This window comes from Epinephelus moara, chromosome 23 (genome assembly GCF_006386435.1).
Source record: "Epinephelus moara isolate mb chromosome 23, YSFRI_EMoa_1.0, whole genome shotgun sequence".
NCBI classification, from domain to species: domain Eukaryota; kingdom Metazoa; phylum Chordata; class Actinopteri; order Perciformes; family Serranidae; genus Epinephelus; species Epinephelus moara.
The window spans coordinates 22,063,866-22,082,788 of NC_065528.1; the positions used below are offsets into that span (position 1 = coordinate 22,063,866).

Below are 18,923 nucleotides of genomic sequence, written 5' to 3' on the forward strand. Positions count from 1 at the left end.
TGGTACCGTGACAACACTAGATGTCACAACCATTCCATTCGGAGTTGCACAGTGAAGCGGCTCTGGTGCCACTTAAAAAAGTGTTCCCCCACTTCTAATTTTACAAATTAAGCACTGGTCATAGTACAGCAGGATCCCCCAACCATCGCTTATATTTATAGTTTTTTCGGTCTTAAATTCCATTCAAGGTGGCATTAAAAAGGTCTTAAAAAGTCTTAAATTGAACTTACTGAAACCTGCAGATACCCTGATTCAACCTAACCTGTCTGTCTTCTCACTGTGGGAGGAAGTGAGAAGACATGTGAAGAACATGCAAACTCCACACAAAGGGGGCTAAGCTGGAACCCTCTCCCTGTGATGCGACTGTGCCATCCCGTCCAGTACATGCAAAACATAATTTGCAGCATGTAAAATCCCTGTAAGAAACCATGTTGTACACAAGGTCAAGAAACTGAGTTTCCCTAGACGAAATCTAGCTGTGTTAACTGGGCTTCTCTCAATCCCTCAACCTGATTAAGGAAACCTGGATTCTTGTGTGCTCTAGGTTTAAGAAATTGGTTACTGCAGAAAGCTGACAGTAGACAGAGTGACTGTCAGTGTATCTCAGTTTTAATGTTAGAGTTGCAGGACTGTGGACAGTGTATCTGATAAGATTTTATTTCTGCCTCTACATACCCTCCCATGGTATGAATATGTGTGGTAAAAAAATGCTCCATTACTGACAACCCTGGCTTCCCACAAAATCTCCTCCGGGTGGCAGATCAGTGAAAATGGCCTCTAAAAATACCACATCAAATTTCATGTGGGCCACTTTTCTGAACTAGCTGCTGTAATTGCTTCCGAACACTTCATACACTCCCCACACACACACACGCACACAGCCACTTGTAAACACTAATAGAGATGCGTGCATAAACATACTGTGCCATACAGAAACAAATATACATATTACACAAACACCAGGAAGTGGCTCTCTTGGAGATGCACATACTTAGTGGCGCCACAATCAGCTCCACAATTGCAACTGATGGGTGCAAATCAGGCTGCCACTTACCGCAGTCATTGAACCCATGGAGCACTATCTGATTTCTCCAAATCCCACCATATCGACAGCCGCATTCCCGCCTTGAATCCACCGTAATAGGTCTGCCGGGCATGATATAATGGCTTGATAGGCCATAAAGGCCCGTTGGAAGAGCGGGCTGAATTACTCAAAGCTGTATGTCTCCAGCAGGGTCAAACCAGCGTTAGCAGTGTGGTGCTAATGGGCTAACAGCTAGTTTATTTCTGGTCTCAGTCTCTGAAGGGCATTGGGGTTAACTTCGGTTTTGAGTTGATAGGTTGTGGCATAACATTAGAGCTGAAGTATTGAAGAGAAACCATTCTTTAAAAGCTTTACCTTTCATCTTTATCCCAAGATTAAGTTGCCTGAGGTTTGAATGAGGAGTTTTGGGCTCTACCAAGATGGATTTGTATTCATTGTTCATATGAATCAAGGTTTGAGATATCTCCTCTAACTGGAACCTAGTGTTTTTAATAATAAACCCCAGTGTAGCTGCAGTAAAGCAATTAATCTCACTTTCTCAAAACAAAAGGCAGCAAAATAATTACCAGAAGCACTTTCATTCAGCTACAAACAGCATGAACACCCCTAAAAATTCCTCAGACTGTGCGAAAGAACACACAGTCATACTTTGCAAAATTGCATCAGACTTTATTTAATTTATACTGACGCATTTATTTAGGAGCTCTGCAGGGGTAGGATGCAAGTGTGTTCATTTACGGCTGTTGCCTTAGGAGCTGTTCTCTTTCAATCATACCCAGCCAAGCCAACATCCCAAACCAAAGCAACATGCTCGCACCTCTGTGGCTGAGGGAATCAAATTGAATTTGAGACCCATTTTACACAATCACAGCTTAAAATGTTCAACCTCTTCTCTGTGGGGAGTGGGAACTCATATTTTAAATGTAACAGTAAACACATCAATGTCAAAGTCAAATGTGATGTAATGAAATGCAACCCAAAGAAATTAACTGTAAATTGAAGTTTGTCACCATCCCACTCGTGTCTGTGTCTTTGTCAGGAGGCCAGTTGGAGAGTCTGATGGAGACCATGAGAGCAGAGATCGCCGCCCAGCCGCCAGTCGAAGGATCCTACGCTGCACGCCGAGGGGACCACTGCATAGCCAAGTTTGCTGATGGCGAATGGTGAGCTTCTTGTGATCATATCTAAAAGCCTTATAACAATCTTAAAAGTATAGTTTGCATTCTTTTAAGTAGGGTTGTGTGAGGTATTTATCTGTAGATGACGGTCACTGCGCTGCCATTTTGGAGAAGCAGGCTGTAGTATTGCTACGGAAGCTAAGCAATGTACTGCTGTGGATGAGGGCAGCAGCAAAATGAATTTAGGCACCTTAAAAAAATCAATTTAAGTGCAACTATGTTGATAGCATTTTCACTGCTTTACCTTTCCATTAGACAGCACTGTCCGACAGGAACTGAAGCTGTTAACATGGCTGTCTCTTCAAACTCACCAGTCTCCATTGACAGAAACAGTACTTTTACCTTATTGAACACAGGAGCTGCTGGTCTACCTCTGCCTCAACCATTTTGCTTGTTTGTGTAACTGTGTGACTTTGATGAGTTTGAACTAACCCTTTAATAACCCACAGTCACACAAAACCACAAACAAACACAATTATCAAGTGAGCGGTAGACCAGCAGCTCCTGTGTTCAGCGAGGTAAAATTACTGTTTTTGTCAATGGAATCTGGCTTTGAAGAGAGTATAGATAAGCTTCAGTTTCAATTCAGTTACCTGTCGGCACGGGCTGTCTGACAGCAAGGTAAAGGGGGGAAAATATTCTAAATGTAACATAGACTTAGACAGATGATGATTGTCTTAGTGGGACTTTCTTTTAGGCAGCTAAAAATACGTTTGGTTGCTGACCCCTCTACAGCAGCACATGGTTTAGCTTCCGTGATGCTTCTCTAAACAGGAAGTGACCCAACTGCCATCTACTGTAGGTAATACACTGACTATGGATAAGTACCTCATACAGCCACACTTCAAAAAATCTAAACTATCCCTTTAACCCATTGGCAACATGCTCAGGCTCTAAACTGAATCCTGACCTCTGTGCCTAACTCCTATCAGCCACCTGCTCTTGTGACAACTTGTAGAAATCACTCTGCAAGCAGGTGATTCAGGAGCTACAATAATGAAGACATTTAACAATTTTCTGAGCCACATTTCCACAAGACATACATGTTTGAGTGTTGCTTTTCCTTCTTAAGAATACCTGACGATACAGTTTTACCTTGTCTCTATTTAAGCCTGTGATGCGTTAACTGCAGACACCCACAGGGTGTAATTAGCTCACTGCCTCCGCTTTGGCCTTTCAGAATCAGCAGTCGCTTGACAGTAACACACACACACACATACATAAACACACACACACACACACACACACACCTTTTCATCTAGTCTCCATACCGGATGTTGGAAGTTTACAGATGGTCATGGGGACAGATAAAAGTCACAGTGATAGAGGGAGGGAGGGAGAGAGTGTCTATGTCAAGAAGGTGTCGGGGAAAAAAGATCACAAAACTGATTAAAAAACCAAATGTTCCCCAGACACAGGTGCTCCTCTTTCTTTCCTCCATTCTTCCCTCCATCTTCCTCTTCAGGGTTTTTAAGGGGGGGTAAAAAACGAAAGTTATTTCTTCGTCCTCGTCACCAGTGCAAGTCGATGAGCATTTCAAACAGGCCATCTGTTGGAGACCGTCACTTTCTTCCTCCTTTTTTACTATAATTGTCTTCTTGTTACTTTCAACAACTAAACATTAATCCCGCTCCAAGTGGCAAACGTCTGAGATTTTTGTCTTTATTTTATTTTTTTTATTTTTTTACCAGGCATATATTATTCAGCACGCTAATTATGTTCATGTTCACATTGTTCTGTGTCCATATCTTTGTATTCTGTGATGCATGTGGAATGTCGGCTTGTTTCATTAGGGGGCTAATTAGAAACTCGTCGCCTTTCAAGTCCTCTTAGAACACCACAGAGTCAGAGTAAATAGAAAGGGAAAAACCTCTGTTCATCAGTCACGCACACTTTGTCTCTCACTCTTTCTCTTTTGCTCTCCGCACTCACTGCTGTTCTTTATGTCTTCCTGTTAATCACTTATTTAGTTTTAACTTAGTTCTCTTGTCTGTCTTTGCCCGTGTGGCCGTAATTATTTGGCTTTCTCCCGCCGTCCTTGGTTCTCAGCCAGTTTTTTCTTTTCTCCGCTCTCGTCGGAGTTGAGAGTCAGACAAGTGATGGTCAGATGAAGAGACACTTCCTGAGTTTGAGGAAAAGACTTGCTCATCTGTGGCGTCTGTGTGAATTAATGAAAAGGATTTGGCTTTTTCTCAAGATAGTTTTTTTCCCCCCCTTTAATTGGTCACTGATGTGTACGTCCTCTTAATATCAAGTTTATTTCCAGTTAATTCAGCCTGCCAAATGTGCTGGAAAAATCAAACCTTATAAAGTAATCTGTCTGGGATGATATTCTTATCACCTGATTGGATACTGTCACCATATTTGGGTGCCAATTCTACAAGTATTGCATTTCACTATTAGAATTTATTGCAATTTCTGTTCTCTGAACCATGGGAAAAAGTTAAATCATACACTTCCAGAGACTGTACTGTCCAAAAACAATGAACATCACGTCTTTCTTTTATTTCAGCAGCATGCAGCAGTATGCAGCATAAAAAAAAAAGTGGTAAATAATCTAATAATTTATGGTCGCCTTTAAAAAACTTTTATTCCAGTTAAGCACTTTGTAACCTTGCTCTGAAAGATACTATTTAAAATAAACTTAAATTTTACTTACTTACTAAAATATATGTTGCATGTACAAAAATGCTCAAAAAATACTATTTGAAGTAAAGTTAAACTGCTATAATTATTTTATCTTTTTAATAGGCGCTAGGAGAGTAGTTGCTATGGGAAGGGCACGCAAAAGCTTTGGAAACTGACTTGATAGCAGCTGTACCATCTTTAAACTCTAGTGCCGAGGTTCACAGCGAGCTGAGTCTAATTTATGTCACGGCAGTAACATAAAGTTTGCTGATCCAGCGGGGAGTTTGCGCTTGGCAGTCTAAATTTGACTTGCTTGTGGAGCAGCTGAAGGTCCGTGTCCTTGGACTGTCCGCCATTGTCTGCTTGCTCGCTTTGCCTTATGTCTCCAAACCAGTGACATCCGTGGCTGGAAGCATTTTGTTTTCCCATTCCCAGGTCGCCCATCCATCCCACTCTCGTGACTTGTTCTTCTCATTCTTGTGAACGCGATACCTCAAGAACACCTCATGGGAATTTCTTCAGATTTAGCACAAATGCCCACTTGTACTCATTAATGAATTGAATTTGATTTTGGCAGCTAAAGGTCAAGGTCACTGTGACCTTGCATCCGTCTCATTCTCATGAACCTGATACCTCAAGAAGCCTACATGGATTTTTTTTTAAATTTGGCCCATATGTCAACTTGGATGAAGACTGAACTAATTAGAAGTTGGTGAATGAAGGTCAAGGTCACTGTGACCTCACAGGAACATTTTTTTGGCCATAACTCCAGAATCCATACAGTAATTATGACAAAATTTCACACAAATGTCTAATAGGTAAAAATGATTAAGTGATGGCATTTTACATCCAAAGGTCAACTTCCCTGTGACATCATCTCTGTCCATTACTCAACAGTGTAACTCAGTAACAGAAGGGAAGACATTCAGTTGGATACTGAATTAATGACACTAATCCTAGGCGCCCACCTTGAAACTGTGGTTTGTGCAGATCAGGGGTGTCAAACATACAGCCCGTGGGCCAGAACCGGCCTGCCAAAGGGTCCAATCCAGCCCTCTAGATGACTTAACACACCTAATGTTGATGCACTTGTGAAGGCTGAGAGGTTTCAGGAGCAATTTAAACAGTGAGCAGACACTTCATGTAAACTTCTGCCTCAGAGGGTTTTCCACCCTGACCAGAATACAGCTCTCTAATGCATTTCACAATGTACTTCTTAACACTAAAAACATGGACAATTTTGAAGGGGTTGTTTTTTATAGGTTATGAAGCAGTGTTTTTATTGGTCCGGCCCACTTGAGATCAAACTGGGCTGTATGTGGCCCCCGAACTAAAATGAGTTTGACACCCCTGGTAAAGATCTTATGTGCTGCCATGAAGATGTGCGTGAAGCATCCACATTGAAGAAGGTCGCATTGTTGCAGCAACATCCATATTTGAAACATTGTCTGCTGTCATGGCAACACATGAGTCTGGACAGATATTGACGTAAACTACAACTTGACTGAATCATGGAGGTATATAACTGCAAGGCGGTAATTCTAGTTTTTCTTGAAACAGATACACCATCACATTAGTTGTAAATTACCACAGTAAAAGCAACAACTTCCCTCCACCTCCACATTTGAATGATATTGATTCAGGCATTAAAAAAATCAATTAAAAAAATCATAAAAAGAAAAATCAGGATACTTACGTGAATCATTTTTTCCCACCGTGACACAGTAAAGGTTGTGGCTTTTGTCATTAGCACTAATGCACTAAAGTTATTTGCTACAAGGCAAAAGTCCAAATTTCTGTCGTTTATTGCGAAGAGGCCTCTGTGCAATTTTCACAGCTGTAGCATGTCCTGATAGATCCCCTCTGTCCCCTCCCTGTCTCCCCCGGCCCACTCATCCTCTCCTGCTCCTCTCCCGCGATCACAACAGACACATCCTCCAACACCTTTTCCCCAGGGAAATAAGCAGGGAATCATTTACTCATCTCCTTTTCCTCTTGTGCCCTCTGTCTTCATCTCGTCTCTCCTCTCTCTCCTACTCTCTGTCTGTCTCACTCTCTCAATTATTCTGTTGCTGCTGCAGGTACAGAGCCAGAGTGGAGAAAGTTGAGTCACCAGCAAAGGTTCATGTCTTCTACATCGACTATGGCAATGTGAGTAACTGTGACCCTGAATTTGACTGTGTGATAAAAGTGTTGTCATCATTAAAACATAGTTCTATTGTGCGGGGCTGCGAACGCTGAGAAAGTTTTGTCAGGGCCAAACCCACAGCCAGAGGGAGTCTAGTATCTGAGGAGGGATTTCTTTTCTATTTCTTGCATCTATTCAGACACCAGTTGTTTGCTTATCTGCGCATTCAAAGCAGCCCGGCAGCCTTTATGTATCCTTTCAGCTGCAGTTTTTAGGACAAATATGATGCAGGCTGGTTTGTTTTCCCTTTATTGTTTTTGACTGAAGCAAAGAGTGCAACTGAGTGTATCGTTTTTATTCCTTTTCATGACAATGACAAAAGCAGAACTCCCCCTCTCTCTGGATCTCTTTTTTTAAACTACTGCGATGACGAAGGCACTCTATCCATCTGAGTGCGTTACTGTGTGTGTGTGTGTGTTTTCTACCCACGTGTGTACACATGCTTGCATCACCAAGTGGCTCATGCAGCCAACCCCCAGCCTGCGGGAGATTTCCCATGATGCAGTGGAGCGGCACAGTGTGTGACTGACCTCAGAGTGGGGGACAGCTCGAGGTTTGGCTAGCAGACGCGATGCGTCCTGGCATGTTGCTGAAAGTGTGATTCTCCGAGGCCGACCTGGCGCACAAAAAAAAACTGAGCTGATATCTATCTACCTCATTCTGTGTAGTTTTGCATCATTGAAGGTTGAGTCATTCTGGCCTTGACTTCATGCCTCTGTGTCATGAGCTGTTAGTGGGTAATATTGCCACCTGTCTCAGGTATAGGTCAGTCCCTGAATTATTATGTGATCATTAACAAACACAGCAGAGCACTTTTGTCTTTCATTTTTAAGGCCCACATTTACGATGCTGTCAAAATCTAATATGGCGTTGATAAATCTTAACGTCCTAATCCACAATAAACGTTCAAGGCATTCTCTGTCTAGACTCTACAGTCCAATGAACACATTAACCTAAGATATGGGGGTCATTAAATTAACTCCCCACTTCTAACGGCTGTATTTGTCTGACTTTCCCCTGGCGTGTTCTCCCTTTAGGTAGTCTGCGGTGATCAGTGATTGGTCATTGCTCACAGTAGTTAATACCTGTCAGGATGTGTCAACTTAATTGCTTCTTTATGCTTCATATCAGTCAAATGTAGTACTTGCTTTTCAAATATAGCAATGTGCATTTTTTTAAAGTTTGGGAAGCGAGCCAAACTGGAGTGCTAACCTTGCCATCAGCTCTGAAGATGAAAATACTTTTAGGACTGTGAGCATCAATATAGAGAGTCAAAGTTCCTCCCCTTGCGGAGGACAACTATAAGACCTTATTTCAGAAAAAAATTATGCCTTGAATTATACATATGGTGTTTCTCAATTTAAAAGGTCAAGAAAGTCAGTTTGTCGTAAAACTGCTCAAATATAAGACTGTAAGAGTACGTACATAGAAAGACTACACACCCTCTCTCGCTAAAGCATCGATTCATCTGTGTTTCGTATCAGGATTCACTCACACAAACTTGTTTGTTCTTTTGCTTCTCAGGAAGGTAATTATACTTAACTGAAACTAAACTAAAAACAAAAACGAGGTGTGAAAAAACATTTTAGTTCACTGAAATAAAACAAAAAACTAGACTTAAGGGAAAAACAAAAACTAACTGAATTCTAGTTTCCTGACAGAACGTATATAAATAAAAGGATATTACAGAATGTCTTTAGTTTTAATTTGTCAAGACAACAAGGCATTAGTGCGTATGTTTATTGAGACCGGGATGTCTCCATGACTGTGACTTAGTTGTCTAGACTATTGCCTGTTACTCATTCTGAACTTCCTGAGTCTTGCCCCTGACAAATACCCCCATTATTATTATTAAAAAGAAAAAAACAAACACCTAACACTGTAACTACTAAAATCTATATTAAAACTAGTCATTAAAAAGAAAACTAAACTGAATTGAAATCTAACTTTGGAAACTAACTTTCAGTCAGGAACACTTTAGTGAAAGAAAACTTTATTTCCATTTGCAGTATTATATTTAGCGGTATGGCTCTGTTCTGGGGCTTCTCTGCCTTTTCCTTGGCCTATGCAGAAAGCCCTACCACATGCCTATGTGAAAAGCCTAGGGCAGAGAGAGTACACCTCTCTGCCCTTCCACGTGCAAACAAGGAAAGCTCGAGGCAGAGAGAGCAAACCTCCCTGCCCTTCCATGTGCCTACATGGAAAGCTTAAGGCAGGGAGAGCAGCAGCAAAGACCCCCCAGGAACAGAACAGAGCAGCATCAGTGACAAACAGAAATGACCTTGATAAGTCAGACACAGCATAAAAAGGAGGAGCTGGGGTGGAGGCGGGTTGAATAGCAGCTTGCAGAGGAAGCAGCAACAGTAGGCAGGCCAGAGCAGTTTAAATAGGGCGCCCTGAATGAGATTCACCAATTGGTTGCAAACTGACTTGCTGGACTTGCAAATTTATCCATTAAATTGACAAACATCTTACATGTCATCTAAGGCACAATTGAAACAGGATCAAAGACATATTTGTCTCTCACCATTAACTGTGGTACCTGCTTTTTCTAAAATAAGATATTATGAGGGGCGCTAAAATGTGAGGGGTTTCTCCTCTTTATAGAGATGGGAACCCATGTTGACTACTGTGTTGTACTGTAGCTCCACAAGTCTTAAAAACAAAGAGCAGATGTGTTTTTATCAGGCTGTAAATGCAGGTAAACACATGCAATGCTCATGAAATCATAAAATGTGATGCCTGTAATCACTGTGCAATTAAACCTTGAGTTAATGTCCCTCTAAAGCACTTTTCAGAAAATGTGACTTTGTTCGCTTGTTTTCCCAAAAATGGATATCAAGCGTTATTGTATTCAAATGCGCGCTGGCAAGCAGTGTTTCCTTTTTCACTGATTTTAGTGAGTTTTCTGATCTGACAAGTCTGCCTACCAACTTGACGTCTATTGTCGTCTTTACTCGTAGCTTGTAGCTGAGCTAGAGAGCAGATGGAGCTTAGTGAAAGGGGCCTCAGTACTGCTGTAGAAACAGCTGTGAAATGATTGGTAAGGTGACATATACAAGCGTGCAGCCCTTAAGCTACAAAATGGCATCTGTCCATCTTTCACAGTTGTAGACTATCATCGTTAAAGTGACACGCAGATTTCAGAATTGATTCAGAATCATGGAAAAAAAAAATAGAAATACATTAGAGCAGAGTGGATTTACAGCTTGAGTACGTGCTGGGTTTGTTTGAGGCTGTCACTTATGGAGGTATTTGATTTGAGAGATGCACTCTGTAATGTAGATAAAGTGAAGTTTCAGTTTTATGTTTTATGAATCTGTATCATAACTGAACAAGCCAGACATTTCTCTCTAAATGTCCTTTGGCTTCCTTTTGTGTAGCCGTAGGAGATGGATGTCTCTGTCACGCCTGTTCAGACATACTCATCTTTACAGATTCGTGCTGAAGTGTTGTCGAGCTCCACTTCTCAAATCCTCAGACTCATAAACCAAATCATTTCCCAAGAGTAAATATTCTTGAACCTTTACCCAGACTAACATTGCAGCTCCAATGTTTTGACTTGATAATTCAGAAAAACAAACGCCACTGTGTGTACTTATGATTGCATCGATGATCACCGTCAAAACTGTCATGAAAACTGTTTCTTTACTGAGCCTGACTCCTGTCCTCCGTTCATCCTCCCTCAGAGAGAAGTTGTGTCGTCCACCCGTCTGGCTGCCATGCCCCCTGCCTTCGGCACCAGGACCCTGCCAGCACAGGCCACCGAGTATGCCTTCGCCTTCATCCAGGTCCCACAGGACGTAAGTGCTCGTCTGTGCACGCGTGCCGAGCAGAGATATGTGTTGCAGCCCTGAAAGCTTCAGAAATAACTTTGAGATATCAGCTTCCTCAGTCTCATTTCCTGCCAGCTTTTGAAAGTTGACTTTTCTGGCAAGACATAAAATCTGTTTGAGCTCCACTTATCGCACGAGGTGATAAGTCCATAACTGACAGACGGGGTCGAGTTTTCATTCCGAGCAAGTGTTGGTGAAAATTAAGCTCATACATAATGCATGTGGAACAAGGAGACAGAGCAATGACAAACACCAGGCCATTGATTACCTTGGTTGCAAAAAAACATGGAATAATTGACATAGTAGCAGAGAAAATTAATGTTTTATGAAGAGTTTGATAGTGTATACGATAGTCCCGCTCTTCCTATACTGTAGATACACAAACCATCCAGGTGCTTAATGCCGGTGTGTTTGTGCATATAAATGTCCATCTGATAGCCCAACAGCAGTTACTGTTTTTTTTGTGCAGCCCTAATCTTCTTGTTTACATCCGAGTGTGTTTACTCAACCTCCAGTGTGTGTGTGTGTGTGTGTGTGTATGTGTGTGTGCACGCTTCTCTCTGCATGTAAGCTACGGTGTTTTGTGTGTGTCAGGGGTCAACTCATTGGCATCCTCCTGAGCAGGCAGCATCCTGAATAGTTTGAGCAGATACAAACATGATTTTGGTATATGCGTGATTGGCACAGCACTAAGCTCTGTCTTTAATTGGTTGTGTGTGTGTGTGTGTGTGTGTGTGTGTGTGTGTTAAGGGTATTTGTTCCACTTAGCCTAGATAAGGTGCAGAGCATTTGTAATGTCATATGTTCCTAGAATTAATGACTGCCTCTCACACATGGTCACATGGACACATTTGTTTGCTGCTATTAAGTGTTATTTATCTACACAGTTGCTAGTTTATTAGATACATCTAGCTAAAGTCAATGCCATCTAATACAACAATACAGCAATACATGCTAGGTTATAGTGTTCAGTTTTTGGAGACGTGTCGATTGAGTTGGCAACATTTTTACTGAGCTGTGTGTGTTGAAGAACAATCAAGGACATAACATCTCTTCACCCCAAAATCCAAAACACATTTTTCCTCTTACCTGTAGTGCTGTTTATCAATTTAGATTGTTTTGGTGTGAGTTGTCGAGTGTTGCAGGTATCAGCTGTAGAGATGCCTGCCATCTCTTGAATATAATGGAACTAGATGGCACTCGGCTTGTGGTGCTCAAAACGGCAAACAAAAAACAAAATAAAAACATTTGAAATACTCTTGTGCATCTGCTCATAGACAACATGCTTGTGTTTATGACAGCAGGATATTGAAACAGTAATAGCGTCCTCCTTGGCTGAGCTGTAACATAAGCTAGAGAGTAGATGCACTCTTCCTTCTGCGTGATGATAAGGTTGGTGGGTGGAAAAAGAAAATAGTTCCTACATGAAACTGCTCACAACAAGGTCTCTGGATTATCTTGAGTAACTGGGTCATGGTTTCTGGAAAGATACATTGCTGTTGAGGTTTTCAAGTGTATTCTTTGGGGCTTTGAGCACCACAAGCTGAGTGCCATCTAGATCCATTATATTGGAGATATGTCAGACATCTCTACGGATGACATCTCCAACACTCTGCAACTCACACCAAAACAATCTAGAGAGATAAATAGCACTACAGGTAAGAGGAAAATTATGTATTATTGCATTTTTAAAATCTAACTTTACATTTTACACGGGCTGCCCCGACTAAGAATTTTCCTACTCAGCCAATAGTCGTCATTTAGGGCCATTGGTCGACTAGTCGCCCACATGTTTACGATAAAATTTAATTATTTGATTATATATTTTGGGCGGGGCAACACAATGGTTTGAGTTGAAGGTGTAACATTGTTAACACTGTGCTACATTACAGAGAAATACAAAACTGTACTAATGAACCTTCATTAATATAGGCCTATATTTTATCTACAAGTGCACGTCACACACTGAGCGAGCCGCCTGTTAATGACGCTGTGGGCTAATGGGCATGTAGCTACTTCCATGTTTCAGATGATACGTCATGTTTGTAGTCGACCAATGAAGATGAGTTTACATATCATCTTGGGTTCGTCCTTCACCTTCTCAAAATGATCCCACACTGGATTTCCTGCCCGACATGTTATTAACTAGCCTGTGGAATAACCGCAGGCACCTGCCCTGGAAATTAACCTGACTCCTGTCTGACTGCTGAGTGTGGCCACTTCTTGTGTCTGTCCTTTCAAATTAAATTCCCACATGGTCCAGTCATATTGGTTTTGATTTATTTTGACAAGGGGCAGCTCCTAATAGAATTTCATGGTTGTTTTCTTTCTACGACCAATGAAATCTTGCCAACTATTGACCCTCTTGGTCGACTAACGTTTGGTCAACTATTAGAGGGCAGCCCTACATTTTAATACTCTTACTTTTGAAGAATTCCACTGAAATACTTGACTATTTTTTCAACCAACCATGGACCCATTGGCCTCTTGTTGGACATGCGTATCAAAGCTTTACACAGTCACACACTGAAAGCTGTGTGTGTGTGTGAGAGAGAGCTGGTAGTGCCTGCGTGCATGCTGTCACCTGTCTCATGACTCAGTGTCTCCTGAAGGATGAAGTGGCCCATCTGTTGGTCCAGCCCAGGGGACAAAGGCATCACCTACACTTTACAGCCCCCAGACACACACACACACATACACACAAAGCTTTACCACATGTTGGAGGCTGACACGCACCTTACACCTCTCCCTCTCACTCTTCCTCTGTCACTCTGCATCAGTCTAACCTTTTTTTCCCTCTTCTTTCTATTTTCTCTGGGTTTTCCTTTCATGTGCTTGCCGTCTGCTTTATCTTTTTACTGTGTCGCTCACACTGACAGCACGTTGCCCCACTTCTGCTGCACCTTTGCTGCTGCACATAGGAAAGGTTGTTGCCTTTGTCTCACAGCCCTGCCACCTGATGCCCTGCACAACATGTCTGGCTTCACAAGTTATATAGCTTTAGTCTTAAAATCTTTATTTTCTCAACACCAAAATCCTTCCAGTGGGACGAGATCATGCTGCTGCTTTCCAGTGCAGTTTCATAAAATGCTCCATTGTTCCAATATCCTCAAAAATGTAGGGTGCACTGTCACTGTTTTGCTGTTTTGTAAGAAAAATAACAGCCTCTTACCTGAAATGTGTTTGTAACTTGAAAAAGTAAGAGGCGCAATGCACACGTTATCTCCATGACATCTGACTGCGTAGGTTACCTCTATCAGAGCAACAACTGCTCCCACATTTTTACACTATTTATGCCAATTTTACTACGGATGTTGAGAACTTTCAGATACCTGCACTCAGGACACACTGCCACCCCTTTATTATGCCCAGCCGTCAGCTAATTAAAAAAAGTAGTTAATGCCAAGAGTGCACTCTGTAAAAAAGATGAACAAAATAAATTCTGCAAAGTGCCAAACACAAAAAGTCAGACCACACAGCAGCCACTCTCTAATGTGAGTGGATTATATTCAACTGAAATTAAAATGTGACTTGAGGTTATGCATCTTTTCAAACCAATTCTATTATTAATTTGGACAACTTAAAATGCACCACCATCTACCTTTTCTCATTAACAGTCCTGCATTAAAATCCACTTTCACTTAAGAGGCTACTTGTTGATTTTTTGGCTAAAATTGCAAAGTAAAGGTTACTGAAGAAGGCTGAAATAACCTTTTGACACTACACAGCTACGCCTCCATTTTTATAGTAATAAAAACTAAATATAATTTTTATTCTTTTTCATTTGAAATTTAAATGTATTACCTCCGCAAAGGTGGTTATATTTTCATTTTAATTTTTCTCTTTGGCAGCAGGAACTCTTTCCTAAAGAAAGTAGCTAGCATTAGCTTCAGAAGTTGGTATGAGTCACTAAAGGACACCATGGGATCATTTGCATATTGGTGACACCATTGTGTATTCATCTTTGATAATGGAAACATTTTACAACTTAACTGAATTAGATTCAGGAAAAAAAAAAACAACAACTTAGAAAACATTAAAATGATGGAGCCGATCAGAGTCACGTGGCAGATGCACAAATTATTTTTCATTAGGCTTGACAGGGCATTCGGAACAAATGCCATACATCTTAAAATCCAGTAGATGGTAGTTAAGTCCAGCAGTGACAGAACTAGGGCTGTACGAATATTCTGCTATCTGTTCCATTTTTTCCCTAGAGAGTTTGAAAGTTTGTATGGGATTAAGGAAGACGTTCAGTGTAATAGTGACATTCATGTAATATAGTAAACAAGCTAACTACACTAATGACTGGTAGAAATGTGCAACAAGATATTTTGCCAATACTGGATCTCAAACAAAAGACGAGACTGTGTCATATTATGTTGCTGTGAGCTGTGACTTCACCAATTCTATGCAGAAGGCAGAGGATAAAGTCATCCCAGAGCCTGATCGAGTAGCTGCCTCTGTGTCTGCAGCTGCCTGTACTAAGAAGCAGCATGAAAAGAAGAAGCACTCACTCTGCAGCTAAATCTGTGGCCTGAAACTTCCCTAAAAGTACACTGTGCACTGACTGACAAAAAAAACAAAAACAAAAAATGTCTTTTCGACCTGAAGGAATCTCAGTCAACTGAGGGATCTCAGACTATGATTTAAATCTTCGAATTTCAGCAGGCAGCCCAAGACAAAACGGACAATAGTAGAAATATGATGACTCTGTATCACACACTCTATTCACAAGTACCAGTAATCCTCAGGGGTACCCTACACATGTAGCTGGGGGTGGGGGGTCTTTCCTTATCCACTGCGAGGGTCCAAGGACTAAAGGATTTTGAACTCCGTAAAGTAGGGTGACCATATTTTGATTTCCAAAAAAGAGGACACTCGGCCGGCCACGACATAGCCTACTTAAATGATACTCACAGTTTACTCAAAGATGCCTTATCATTTTAATATATTTAAAATTTATATGTATGGATAGAAAATTCAGTTATATTACAAAATAATATCTCTCAAAGACAGAAATTCAGATAAGCACTAATAGGGGACACATACACACACGAGAGTATGGCAATCCGAGCCCGATGGTACCCGACGGGTCGGGCCGGGTTTGGTCAAAAATGTAGCTATAAATTGTATTCGGGCTCGGGTCGGATTCGGTCAGCTTTCAGTGAAAATGTAGTGTAAAAATAAATAAAATCCTATTGTCTGTCCTGTTTATTGCTTGGGCACTGTTATTTACGTGACAACACCTGAACATAACACACACAGACACACATTGGCTGTTTGTTTCTACCTCTCCCCTCGCTGGAAGTCTCGGACCTCCAGCCGCCCGCCTCCGCCTTGATTAAACACTGAAAATAAAATAAAAGAGGAAGACAGGTGTCTCCTATTTTATCTTATTTTGTTATATTTCTCCCTCTCCTCTCGCTGGAAGCGTCGGGCCTCCGGCTCCCGCTCCCGTCTCAAACACGGAGGTCTCCCTCTCCGCACGCCCGGCTTGTAACCGTAACAACTGTGTGACACAAACTCAGTACTTTGGTCATTAAATAATGTCAGGCTCGGTTTGGGTTCGGACAGAAATATGCGGCCCGTGCCGCACTCTAACACACACACACACACACACACACACACACAAACACACGGAAAACCGGACATTATCATCAGTTTATAAAAACCCCCCGGACGCCCCGGACGGGACGTGAAAAGTGGACATGTCCGGGCAAAAGAGGACGTTTGGTCAGCCTACCGTAAAGCCCTCTGAGGCAAATTGTGATTTCTGATATTGGGCTTATTAATAGAAATCAAATTGAATTGAATTAAATTGAACTTTTTTGCCAAACTAAGTTGTGGCTATGGAAACGTAAATACACACATACCGTGCCACTAATTATACCCTCACCCACATCCAAATGTGATTTGGCTTCCATAAACTCCACCAGAGACACAAAGGAAAAAAGTTCCAACTTTACGCTTCACCGGAAGAAGCAGTATTATCCATAGCAATTTAGAAGTTAATAATAAATGCACAGCTGAGATGAGGCACAACTATATTTTGACATAATTCTAATTGTTTTGGAAATACATCCAGACATAGTGGTTGTACTTGCAGAATTGTGTGTAATAGAAGACTGGACTTTTGGTTTTGGCAGAGGTCTGTGCTCTACAAGTACCTCTCAAGTTTAAATATTATTTACCACATTTTATGTATTTTTTCTCGAGCATGACAGACTATCGTAAAGACTCAAAGTTTGCAAATAACCCTGGGTCAGATACGTTATTATTTTATCAGTTCCTGTAGCGGCTGTTTTGTGTTAAGAGAATGTTTACACTGATGTATCTGTTGACTCTTCCTGTGGAATAGATTTTTCTTTCATAGGAAACTACTGTTAGATTTCACCAAACAAAAAAAGGTTTGAAAATAGTGATTTGTAGTTGCACTGACACTGAGCTGTTGTATTGGCTCCGATGGAAAAACTCAAAGCCCAACTGCATATAAAAATTCTATCGATATACAGCAGGTAGAATTCAGATATTTAAGGCTGTTTTTAACACACTGAAGTGCTTTAACCAGGTCTGTTCTGCACATATGGTGGACAAGTGAGGGTCACAAGAAGGATCTCGTTAATATTGTATTACCCCCACACGAGCGTCAAAGAATTCTTGTTCTGTAAATCTCTCTCGCCGCGTTCCATTCTTATCTCTCCTCCTGTGTCTCTGTCACACACTAACTCTCCCTCTCGCCCTGAGCTCCCCTGCAGCGCCTGTGACAACTTGACCAGGGGGAGAGCAGGGGACAAAAAAGGCCCTTAGTTTTGTGCCTTGAACAAGCTTCCCTGCCCACACACGCTCGCACACACATACACCAGACACGCACATACCCAAGGGCGGCTAGCTCGAAGGGGGTTGCCATGGAGACAAGACCAGGGCGAGAAAGAAGGGAAGCGAAGAGATGGATGGTGTAGGGGAGGGATGGATGATGGCCAGGGACTGATTTTTTTTTTTTGTTTTGTTTTTAAGTGTCTTCCTGCCTCTGAAGATGCAGCTCCCTTGTTTTTCTCGCTTTCGCGCAGACTGCTGGAGGACGTGAGGTCAGGAACGCATTGCAGCTGTTCCACCTCCTTCTCCACCATGTGTTCAATCAAATGCTGGCCTTTCACATCTGAGAAGGTTAGGAATAAGAGAGAGCGAGGTAACTAACTGAAGAATGAGAAGAAAAGAGAAGAAAGGGACAGGATGAGGAGGAGGAGGAGGAGGAGGAGGAGGGGGGGGGGTGAGAATCAGACCATTATATAGTTCAGCCAAACTGAAATCTCTTGAACTGGTTGAGTAGATAATTGCTGTGCTACATGACTGACTATGTGAGTGATCATGTAATTGTAATTGATCAGAGGATTGTGTGTACGTATGCGTCGTTACTGACCACATTACCAAGCATGTGCGGACAGGTTTTTCCCACTTTCCTAACAGTTTTTCCCCTCTAAGAGGAAACACATTTCACAGTTATGTTCATGCATATGCAGGTTGTTTTTATCAGCATCTGCATAGCGTGTATTTGTGTGTTTGCATATCTGTCCAGAAGCCATCAGTGATAACATACTAATTATCCCTTTCACCTTTTTTTTCTCACTTTCTCCCTCCCTTCCCTTTTCTCCATCTCTTCCATTATCTCCTTTGATCCCACTATCCATTCCCATCCTTCTCTCACCTTCTCTTTCTTCCTAATCCCATCCCTTATCATCCCTTTACTACTTCAGGAGGACGCCCGTGCGGACGTGGTGGACTGCATTGTGCGGGACATCCAGAACAGCCAGTGCCTGTTGAACGTGGAGTACTCGGGTGCCAACTGCCCACATGTCACAATACAGTTCGGGGACACCAAGGACGATGTGGGTCTCGGCCTGGTTAAGGAGGGCTTGGTCATGGTGGACGTCCGCAAGGAGAAACACCTGCAGAAGATGGTGAGTTGGTTTTTCTCGTGATGAGAGGGCAGTTGTAGATAAAGTGATTTGTAGTCTTTAATTTACAATCGGAAGACAGAAAACTAAATT

General features: G+C 41.8%; 1 protein-coding gene across 1 annotated transcript in view; it reads left to right on the forward strand.

The window, feature by feature from the left end:
- The window catches only part of snd1 (staphylococcal nuclease and tudor domain containing 1), a 269,267-nt gene that overhangs the window by 227,910 nt on the left and 22,434 nt on the right, over nt 1–18,923 (forward strand). Inside the window, exons 19-22 of the mRNA XM_050036651.1 lie at nt 2,085–2,208; nt 6,933–7,002; nt 10,729–10,842; nt 18,630–18,833. Coding sequence (XP_049892608.1) covers nt 2,085–2,208; nt 6,933–7,002; nt 10,729–10,842; nt 18,630–18,833 — 512 coding nt within the window. The remainder of the gene's footprint in view (nt 1–2,084; nt 2,209–6,932; nt 7,003–10,728; nt 10,843–18,629; nt 18,834–18,923) is intronic.